The sequence below is a fragment of the Sturnira hondurensis genome, unplaced genomic scaffold (assembly GCF_014824575.4).
Source record: "Sturnira hondurensis isolate 20B ecotype Veracruz unplaced genomic scaffold, ASM1482457v3 Scaffold0007865, whole genome shotgun sequence".
In the NCBI taxonomy this organism is placed as follows: Eukaryota; Metazoa; Chordata; class Mammalia; order Chiroptera; family Phyllostomidae; genus Sturnira; species Sturnira hondurensis.
Genome location: NW_028080496.1, coordinates 491,390 through 502,679, shown reverse-complemented (window position 1 = coordinate 502,679; position 11,290 = coordinate 491,390). Strand labels below are relative to the sequence as shown.

The 11,290-nt window shown below is 47.7% G+C and overlaps 1 protein-coding gene across 1 annotated transcript; it reads right to left on the bottom strand.

Annotated features, from left to right (window-relative positions):
• Window positions 1-5: 5 nt before the first annotated feature.
• Window positions 6-9,893, bottom strand: HYKK (hydroxylysine kinase). Its single transcript, XM_037053453.1, has 5 exons — window positions 9,779-9,893; window positions 6,916-7,280; window positions 5,305-5,444; window positions 2,162-2,345; window positions 6-719 (listed from the first exon to the last, which is right to left on the bottom strand). Exons 2-5 carry the CDS (start codon window positions 7,259-7,261, stop codon window positions 259-261), a joined length of 1,131 nt encoding a protein of 376 aa, XP_036909348.1. The 5' UTR covers window positions 7,262-7,280; window positions 9,779-9,893; the 3' UTR covers window positions 6-258.
• Window positions 9,894-11,290: the final 1,397 nt, after the last annotated feature.

The window sequence follows — 11,290 nt, the reverse complement described above, 5'->3', positions numbered from 1 at the left end:
CATACAATATACACATGATGTATTACAGGCCTGTACACCTGAGACCAGTTTTATTAACCAATGTCACTCCAATACATTCATTAAAAAATAAAAATTAAGAATCATGAGATTGTCTGAAGACTTTAGTGGCTTCACATGCATTGATCTGTTCCATCAATTCTTTTTTTTTTTTTTTTTTACTATGCAAGGAAATTCCTTGTAGACTTAGGTTTGGTCCTATTGGGGTAATTACCCAAGTTCATGTGAACTGTTCTACAGTCACATGGAGAGCCCAGATTCGTAGGACTTGGCAGTGTCAAACCAGATTTCTTCTACAGCTTTCTGGCCCAGGTCACACATTCGCTGCAGGTGCTTCCACCCGCTTTTGGCAGTAATCATGAGATATTCCTTGTTCTCTGGCTGCAGCTGGCAAGAGTACGCAGCTAAGACAAGGGACTGACAAAAACGACTGCACACAAGGAGAAACAAAGCACCCCTCTCTACTGGCGTCAGGGGGATGACACTTTCAAACCCGGCAAGCACATGACCACCCACTTGTATAGGAGTCTCGCTTTCAATCATCATGTACATGATGGTGATTGCCACTTCAAACACATAGTAGCCATAGCTCATGTCATCAAAGTCTAAAATCCCAGACACATGATAGGCAGCATCTCCAAAGGCTGACTTGCTGGACTCTACTAAAATGTTATGGTCGTTAAGATCTCCATGATTGATACCTGAAAGGAGAGAAAAAAAAAAAAGCTGTGCAAAAACAGTCATTGAGTACGCCAGTTCATTCTCTTTCTATCCCTCTTTCTCAGGCATGGCCATTCAAATAACTTGATGAGCAGTTTCAGAATTTAAAAAAGCCAAATCCTATTTTTCTTGAAATAAAACAATTTCCTCTGAAGCCCTGGCTGGTGTAGCTCAGTGGATTGAGCGCGGGCCTGTGAACCAGAGAATCGCGGTTCGATTCCCAGTCAGGGCACATGCCTGGGTTGCAGGCTGGTTCCCTGCAGGCCAACTCCCAGCAGGGGACGCACGAAAGGCAACCATACATTGATGTTTCTCTCCTTCCCCTCTAAAGATAAATAAATAAATAAAATCTTTTAAAAAAAAATACAAGTTTAAAAAAAAAATTTCCTCTGAAAAGAAGAAAAGCCGTTCATTTTGGTGGTGTTTTGCTTTTGCTTCTTTTCAACACAAGGCCAAGAGATGGAAGATGTGGTTGCTGCAAATGCCTGACTTTGACTACTAGAAGGGCAAAGGGCAAAGGGCAAAGGAGAATCACCCAACCAGAAATTTTAAAAATATACATATATTCATCTTACAAGAAGCAAAGGGTCTTAGAATGGGCCAGTCATGTCTTTATTTTAACCTAGGAATTCCCAAAAATATTTCTGATGACAAAGTAATTCCGATTTTCTCATCTTTTGATTACTGGAATAGATGGTGATATTGTAAGTTTACTTAAACAACAGCATATAAACTGGAAAAGTGATAAGTGTAATTAAAGTATATTTTAAGGTCCTTGTATTGTTTTGAGTAAATTAGAGTTTCATTAAGTTACAGTTGCACATCAGAATTTCTAGGGAAACCGTTCACAGAAGAGAAAAAGAGTATTTAGCTTTGAAAGTGCTGGAGAGCGAAAAATAATTAGAAAAACAAGTAGTTCAAAAATACTACTTTACATAGTGAATATATATGTAGTGATGATATTAAAATATGTATGCAAATTTAGTAGGGAGGGCAGAGGGGGATTGTAAAGCTTAGAGAGGGCTTCAGATGTAGCCATTTTTTTAAAATGTAAAAGTCTTATTCCTTTTTTTTAATCCTCATCAAGGATATTTTTATTAGTGACTTTAGAGAGAGAGAGGAAGGGAGAAAGAAACTTGATCACTTGCCTCCCATACATGGCCCAGCTGGGGATCAAACCAACAACCTAGGTATGAGCCCTGACTGGGGATTGAACCCCCCCCCAACCTTTTGGTGTATGGAGACAACACTCCAACCCACTTAACCACCTGGCCAGGACAAAAGCATTATTCTTTAAAAGCAACAGGAGCAAATTTGTAAGATTTGATAAAGTTAACTTGCAACTTCACACTTTTCCCAATGATTTAAAATTTGACAATTTAAATACCAACAAAAACACTCACTTAACTGGGGGAATACTCACATTCTCGAAAATGCCTTAGCTTGGTCCTCACTTCATCCTTGAACAGCTGAATGACCTGTTCCACCATCGCACGGTTCTGATCCGGGCCCAAGGCATCCAGGTATTTCTCCAGAAGAGGAACATTTTTCAGATTCCAGATGAACTTCTCCCGATAAAGACATTTTAACTTTGGGTGGTGGAACTTCTAAATCAAAAGCAAGAAACTGTGAGACCCTTGGCAGTCAGAGCAGCCAGGGCTGAGCTGCGTTAGGAGACCGCACCCAGCAAGGGGCACGCCTGGGAAGCGGCCCAGCGAGAGCCACCATTCCCTCCTGGGCCCCGACTTGCCCCTGCGTGCTGCACAGGCTGTGGCACTAGAGAGCACATTCCCACCTCACTCGATCCTCTTCACAGTGTGAAGACAGCTGTTCTCCCCTCAGGGTCGGCTGGGGCCGTTGCTGCCTCTGCCTTCATCTTCTTTTGCTCACTCCCCTCCCACCACACTGGCCTCCCTGAGAATGAGCCACACCTGGTCCCACCTCTGGCCTCTGCGTTTGCAGCTTCCTCCTCCTGAGATGCTCCCCAATCCCCAATGTATCTGTGTCCCAACAGCCAGCACCCTCATTCCTACTAGGTGTTCACTCAAGTCTCTGTCTGTGGGAAGGCTCCCTGAACTCCGTTTGCTTTTTAGGCCCTCTGCGCAGTTTTGTATCCCTATTCTAGGCTTGTGTTTTCTCCTTAAGCACCTAGCACGTACTGCTGTCCCAGATTCACCACAATCCACTGGTTTTGCGGTGACCCTCACTGTGGACCCTCTCTTGAGTGTGCACCTGCCGAGGGGCAGGAGCTCTGCTCCTGGTCTATTTTTTTCTCTACTGAACCCCACACCCAGAACAGTGCAGAGCACATAGAAGGCACCGTTGGTGCAGGATCTGCTGAATAAAAAATGAATGTTCTCACAACAGCACATTCTACTTTGACCAGTCTGTCCAAAGTTCTAAGCAGCTATGCCACGGTTGCACAAAACAGAAAACTGAGGTTCAGAGACGGATCATGAGTTGCTGCTCGAGCTGCGGGAGGACCAGGGCATGGGGCCCAGCCCAGACCTCTTCCGCGGAGTGGGTGCTATAGGGTGCCTGGGTGGCCACTCAGCAGAGTAGCTTTCACACTTTTTGGACATGACCTCTCACGTAAGAAGTACTTTTACGTACACCACAGCCCAGTGTTTAGGTAAGACACACACATAAAGAAAAAAGTCTCTTGTAAACAGTTAAGTAGACCATTACATGGGATGATGTAGCCTGGTGTTCTGTATTTTATTCTATTTCTTTCTTTTTTCTTTTTTTTAAAGATTTTATTTATTTATCTTCAAAGGGGAAGGAAAGGAGAGAGGGAGAGAAATATCAATGTATGGTTGCCTCTCCTACGTCCCCTGCTGGGGACTGGCCTGCAACCCAGGCATGTGCCCTGACTGGGAATCAAACCGTGATCCTTTGGTTCGCAGGCCCGCGCTCAATCCACTGAGCTACACCAGCCAGGGTTATTCTATTTCTTTAAAAATGTTCCTCCAGGTTTATTTTAACACTCACTTTCATGACCTGGAGTTTGGAAACCTTCTCTGGGCGCTGGTCCCCACCACTGTGTCCTTGCCAGGGGGACACGTGACCTGCCTTTGCACTCCTCCCCCAGGAGGCACTGTCAGCCCTCCCGAGCAGGCCCGCACTCCACTGGTGCTGAGCTAACACCTGCTTCTGACAGTGTCCGCTGCTGGTTCCAGCATGACCTCTGGGGCCCTCCGCAGCAGGAGTGGCCCTCCTCCCACATGACTGTCTTCCCGACACTTGAAGTCGGCACTCTCGCCCATCAGCGTCTTCTCTTCTTCAGTCGGCCTTTCTAGTTCCTTCGATTATTCATCTCATGACACGGTTTTGAATATCCCGACCTCGGTGGAGGTGATGCTGGAGCCACGTATTCAAGGATGACCAGGAGTTTCGTATTCAAGGATTACCAGTAGAGAAAATGGCAAAGGCACCAATGCATGACAGCACAGATGGCACATCCGGGGAACCACAGGGAGCTCTGCACCGGCGCTGAGGAAAGCGTGAGGGTCAGGCAGACAACAAGACGGAGGGGCAGAGACACAGACTAGGCCACGCAGGGCCCTGTAGGAAAGACCTCGGCCTTCACTTCAAACACAGCGAGAAGCCACTGAGAGATGGTTGCTGTGCACTGACATGGCCAGACCTGTCATTTTAAAGAGCAACTCTGGACTGTGGTATAAATATGCCTGGAGAACAGCCCTGGATGCAGACAGGCTACAGTGGTCAGTGAGGAGAGTCAAGGCAGGAATGGAGAGGAGGTGACAGGTCACAGGGACACTGCAGAGACCTAACGGACAGGGTTTCCTGGGCGACTGGAGGTGTTTTACCCATGAAAACTGTTTTACTCATACAAACTGCGATTCCTTCTGAAAGGGTTTATCCGACCCCTGGGAATGCACTCCTTCAGGACCAGGGGACACTTGTCACACATGATACCCTTTTGTTTCTATACGGCAAAGACACCCTCAACACACATCCCTTTAATCCACTCATCATCTCACAGCTGCTTCACGCAGTGCTCCGGCTGAGGGTGCCTTCATGGATGAAAGCTGCAGGTTTTCACTCGTGAGCGCAGACTGCTTTCCGTGAGCAGCACGAAGAATATGAATTTCTACAAATGTAGGTAATCTTGCCAACAGCCCAGTAAAGTCAGTACGCACCTGGGCCACAAGAAGCCTTTCAGTCATAAAGGCACACAGCTAGGGTCCCGTTTCCTTTCTGGTACTTCTGGAGGCACCATACGTAAAAAGAGAGCCTGACCCCGGGTTTATTTTAAAAATAAAAGAAATCACCTGGCTGGTGTGGCTCAGTGGATTGAGTATGGGCCTGCGAACCAAAGTGTTGCCAGTTTGATTCCCGGTCAGGACACGTGCCTGGGTTGCAGGCCATGTCCCCGGTGGGGGATGTGCTAGAGGCAACCACACATTGATGTTTCTCCCCCTCTTTCTCCCTCCCTTCCCCTTTCTCTAAAAACAAAAATATTTTTTAAAATAAAAATAAAAATATAAGAAATCAAGCCCAAATAAAAAATCCGCATACACAAAATAAAACGCCAAGTTTTACCTCCAGTGTCTTATCCAGTTTGGCAGCCAGCTTTCCAACTTCATACAGTAGCTGGGGGCCGATGGGAATCTCAGCGATGGGCCTTCCCGGGAGGTACGTCAGCAGCCTCACCAAGTAGCTTTTGATTTCAGAACCGCTATCTAGCCGGATAGAAGGACGTATACCGTCAAGTCATCTTGAAAAAAATTAGAGATTATTCTGCCTTTGAACAGTAATTATTATGGCCAAGAATACTAGAAATTATAAAACAAGAGGGGAAAAAATGTGCTAACCTAAAACTCTCAGCAGGGTTCTCTGAGGCAGGGCTGAGGACAAAGCAAGGAGGTAGAACAGACAAACCTCAGGACATGAAACCAGCCACTCACATCAGAACCAGCCACTCACATCAGAATGGCAAGTCTGCTGGCCTCAGCTCTAAACACAAATGACCTCCTCTGGTGAGTGAATGCCTAGGAACACTTTGTCGTCAGTTCACAATTGAGGAAAGTGCGATGAAAAGAAATGACTGTTTCAGAACCACAGGCTCTGCAGAAGCAAACTGAGGAGCAGCCTGCTTGCAACACAGGACAAAGCTACGCCTCGGGGACCGGAAAGCCTCAGTTATTCGGAGCAAGGCACGTCAGGAAAGGTTGGGTGGACAATTAGGAAAGAAACAGCCAAAATGTCAACTCTTAAAAATTCCCAGGAATTGCCCTGGCCGGGTAGCTCAGTTAGTTAGAGCGTCATCCCAATGCACCGAGGTTGCAGATTCAATCCCCAGTCAGGGTACATATGAGAATCAACCAATGATGCATCAATAAGGGTAACGACAAATCCATGTTTCTCTTTTTCCCTGTCTCTCCTTCCCTCCCTTCTGCTCGCTCTAAAATCAGCCAGTAAGTACATTTTTGTTTTTAAATTCCTAGGAATTGATTTCAGTATGTTGCCTGGGGAACTCAACTAGGAACATCTTAGCATTTTAGCATTTAAAGGTGAAAGGGACCCATTCCTCCAGATGAGGACTGGTAGCCTTAGGAATGTAAGTGCTGTCCAAGTCACGCACACAATAGCAACAGAGCTGGGATCTAAAATCCCTGATTTCTAGTTCTGCATTTTTTCTATGATACCACAGCAGCAAAATACACAGCTGATCTGATGAATAAAAGTGGTTAATTAGCCCCGGCTGGTGTGGCTCAGTAGACTGAGTGCCAGCCTGCCAGTCAAAGGGTCACTGGTTCGATTCCCAGTCAGGGCACATGCCCGGGTTGCAGGCCAGGTCCCTGAGGGGGTGGGCACACAAGAGGCAACCACACATTGATGTTTCTCTCCCTTTCTCCCACCCTTCCCCTGTCTAAAAAGGAGTTATTTTTCTGCTAAAACAACAACAACAAAAACGTCCCCAATTTCCACATGTCCCCACTTCTCTCTCAGGTTACACCAGATCCTGGCCCTAACCACATCTGAATCAGAGCCTGAATCGCCCCTTTGGTGATTCTGTGGCTTCTCCCAACTGCTAGAAAATAACCGTGTCTACACTTGGAACAACAAACCTGTCCTCGATATTTCTACTTGCAGCCAACATTCGGCAATGTGCTTGGACTGGCCATGACCGGTGAGTGGGTGGTCCCTCACCTACAGACATGAGAGAGGTTATGTTGTCCCCTTTGGTGTGACACACAGAGGCTGTCGGAAATCCAGCCGCCTGCAGGAACATGATGATGTGACTCTGCACCTCGATTAGGTCTGGGGTTCGGCTGGACTCTGCGTTGCTTATTTTGAGGACATATTCAGTGGGGCCGTCCGTGGCGTCTGTGGTTCTCGAAACGCACACATGAAAGTTCTGGTCATCATAGCTAGGAAGGGGCTGGATCTCGGAAACTTTGAACCCAAACACCGACTCCACGACTGCCCGGGCTTGGGCCTCGCTGAAAGTAGGTTTGGCAAAGGCCTGTGGTTGCTGGTCATCTGCACTTGACATTACGTCTGGGGGAAACAATCTAGAAGGGGATATAATGAACAAATTATTTAAATGATTTTCCTTAAGACAGACCAATGCTTCTCAATATTGATTCCGCACTTGTAAAGATTAATCTTCACTCATAAAGTTAAAACACGAGATCAGTAAAGGAGAAAAAAAGAAGTAGATGTTTTGCGGGTGAATAAAAATCCTTGTATCGCAAATTATTTCTAAACCCACTTCACACACTGAAGGTATGTTTCCAGGGACAGAACGTAGGCCAGGAAAGCACTTTGGTATCATCTAGTCCAATTCCTCCTCAGCCCCACCCCCATCAACTTGACTTATAGGGGAAATTTGGGTCCTCAGAGGTTAAGTGCCTTGGCCCCAAAGTACATACCAAGTCACAGTGAGAACTCGGCTGTCTGCAGTCCTAATCCATGATGGCGTCCTTCTGACTACAGTACCATTAGTTTGGGTTGAAATGTAATTTCAAACACAGTGACGTTACTTTTCTGTCCACAAGTTTCGTTACATTATAAGAATCATCATCTAGCTTATCAGTCATACTTTCAAACACAAAAGGGGTGACTGATGTGAGGTACTCACTTCTCCTGTTTACTTTCCAACCAGAGCATTTGCTTCCCGGATCAAATTAGGCCTCTCTGATTTCGTTGACTACAGATGCACGTGACAAAGCCTGCCCAGGGTCTCAAACCAACCTCTGCTTCTGAAGCTCCTGGGAACCAGTATATCCTGTCACACCAAAATCGGGCTTAAGACTTTGGGTGGAGACTTAATTTCCTCCTGTAGATTTGTAAACTGGGGTAGGGCCAGTATTCACAGTGTAATGTGAACCAAAGCTTTAACTCCAAGATGCCATCCTGGCATAACTTCTCAATTCCTAAAGTCTTTTTTTTTTTTTTAAACAGAATTATTTTTTTAATTTTATTTATTTATTTATCTTTAGAGGGGAAGGAGAGAGGGAGAGAAACATCAATGTATGGTTGCCTTTCATGCGTCCCCTGCTGGTAGTTGGCCTGCAAGGAACCGGCCCGCAACCCAGGCATGTGCCCTGACTGGGAATCGAACCGCGATCCTCTGGTTCGCAGGTCCGTGCTCAGTCCACTGAGCTACACGAGCCAGGGCTCAATTCCTAAAGTCTTAAGGAAAACATTTTAAAAACAAAATGTTAAGGATGACAGAATTGGGAATTTGCTATGAATAATAAGTCCTTAAAATTGGAAGGAAGCTTAGAAGCAGTTGGTGAAGGCCAATCTCCATCCCATTCCACTCTACAGAACGTTGCTAGAATCCTTGAACGGGGCTCGTGAAGTTTCTGCTTGAACAACCCCGTCTTCTACATCGGCATAAAGCAGTATTGGCAGCTCTCGCCAGCGAAAGACAGCTGGTGCGATAAAAGTTGTTGTACTTGTTAAATGTATTTTATCACAATACAACAAGGAGGGGAAAAGTTGCTACACTGAGAGAAATAAAACATATTTTTAAACATATTTCAGTGCCAGCTCTGCTACCTAGCCTCTTACAGGGAGTCGGACTCAGTCATCCCTAAAATGACCTTGTAGGTCTAACAGTCTATACTTCCAAGGTTCTTTCTGAGTTTAAATTTACGTTTTTTGCTCTGTATACAAGGACCCCAAGTTATGTGGCACAGACCAAGTCAGTTCCCCAGAGCAAATAAATAAAACGGAAAGGTGCTCTGTGTGCATGGAGGAGGCGGGGGAGGGAATCTGAATCTTGCAGGTAGTTGGTCTGTTCCCTGCCAACCGGGTTTTCCTTAGCTGCGGAGAAAGGCCACAGGAGGCCAATGCTTGCCAACTCCAAGCCTCATGCCAGAATCTCACAACCTTTGCTTCACCACCAGGGAAAGGGTGGGCCTTAAACTTGGCACTCCGTGCAAGGAACACCAGACAAGTTCTTTCCTCTGGCCCACTCCCCACGCATCACAAAGCCCAGTAAGTTCTATCTAGGCGGGCATGAGCTCAAATTTACCCTTCCGCTCCTGCAGTTCCTCTGCCAGGTCCCCCAAAGCTGGGGCAGGGGTTATGCAGCAGATGTCCTACCCCTGTACCTGGCCCAGGTGGGACGAACGAAAGAAGGGCTGCTTTCTCTTCAGGGGCCAGCGGGCCATTACCCCAAAGGGGGTCTGGAAACAGGCAGGAAAAGCAGTATGGTTTTCAAGGACAGCAGCAATGCACTACCAGGCGCTCCCCAGGTCTCCCCCCCGGGGTCGGGGGAGTGGCGAACGAGCTGGGTGCAAGGGTTGCTGACCAACACGCTGGAGTCACACACTCCTGGGTCACAGCACTTGGGGCCGAGGCCCAGTGGGCCTCGGACACCTGCCCCCTCCCCCCAAGATGCCGCACAGTCCCCTGAAGGGTCTCCACACTCTCCAGTTCCGAGGTCAGGGAGGAGTGCCAGCCGTCACACACTACGGTCTGAGCGGAGCCCAAGGCACCGACCCCCGGGGACCCAGAACACCTCTACTCCTGCACCCGCTCACCCTGCACGACCCACGGTCCGGAGGCAGCTTCCACTGTCCCGCAGTCCGGGCTGAGGTCTGACGCTCCCGCGAGGAGGTCTCCCGTGGCCGGATCTCGCGTGGTATGGTCACGCCTGACTGCCGCACCTCGACCCGCCCCTACTTCGAGCCCGCGACCCCTGACTTCTGATTGGCTCCTCGGTAAATCATCCTCACCAATCAGTGCAGGCTACAGGAAAGTGAGGCCCCGCCCCATCTGCCTGAGGGGCCGAAAAGAAAAAAATTCAGAGAGCAGGCTTGTAATTGGTTCTCTGCAATCCGGTCCCGCCTTCTCTCGAAGCTCACCCAAGTCACAACCTGGCTATCTTTCTGCAGGACTGGGCTTCTTGCTCCTGATTGGCTGTTCTGGATTCTGCCCCGCCCCTTAGCGAGCCCCTGACCAGCAGGCTTCTGGCTATTGAGCAGCATCGCGCAGTCAGTCCAGTCCATGTAAGACACTTCGTGGACCGTTTCTCTCGGCATCGTACGTGCCTGGGCACAACTCGCACCTTTTCCTTCCTTGCAGGCAGCACGCAGGCAGCACGCATCCCGGAGGCCGCCCTCGCACCCAGGCCCCAGGAACCGCAGTTCCGATCGGAGGTCCATTTAGTCTAGCGTGCTACAGGCGTGCACAAGCGTGTTATCTTCATTGTAAAGTGCTCTACGCTCTGATGGACAGCTGGATGCACGTCTACAGCCCGCAGGATTCCTTTCTATTGAGGAGGGAATCCGCCCGCCCACTCACAACGGCAACTAAGTCCATATTTTTTGTAGATGCACATTCTCTGCCCCCATCCCATGCTTTTCTTTCCCCCCTCTATCAGGATATATATAGCACTCTCACGTTATCTAGTCACCTTGATTGAGTTGGACATTTCCCAAACCGCATTTCCCCCATTTAGATTTGGTTCTTATCTGTGACACTTCTAATCTTCAAGTAGCACGCACGCTCTTTTTACAGCCCCGGAGCAACATGTTTCATGCCTTAGGCTATCAAGTGCGCTTTTATTTTTCTGTAACCGGAATTTTACTCCTGTTGGTTCCCTTAGGCTCTTCTGCATGCTATCCTCTCGGGCAGCTCCTGAATTCTCTCCCCACTCACTGCATTCGGTTTTTCCTATTCTGAGAGTGAGAGGATGGGAATGAAGACTGAATATGGACACTGGTGGGAACTGAAGACACAGGGCTCCTCACAACTGCCCCCTCAGCATGGCTCTTTCCACTCACTGCACCTTCTGCAGAAACACTACTCTGTAACCCGCCCTTTTCACTTTACGTGAGAGTTTCCATGTCCTTAAGAATATCTTTACATAAACCTTTTGTGCATTTTAATGCTGCCTTTTAAGATAGTGTCATCATATTACTGAATCTACTGTAAATCATGTTCTTTCTCAGTGATGGCAACATTGTGATGAGAAGAGTCCCACCAATTTGACACCTATGTTGTCGCAGTAATTTTTTTATCACCTGGCCACTGAGACACCTACTCAGTGGCTCTCAGAACTCAG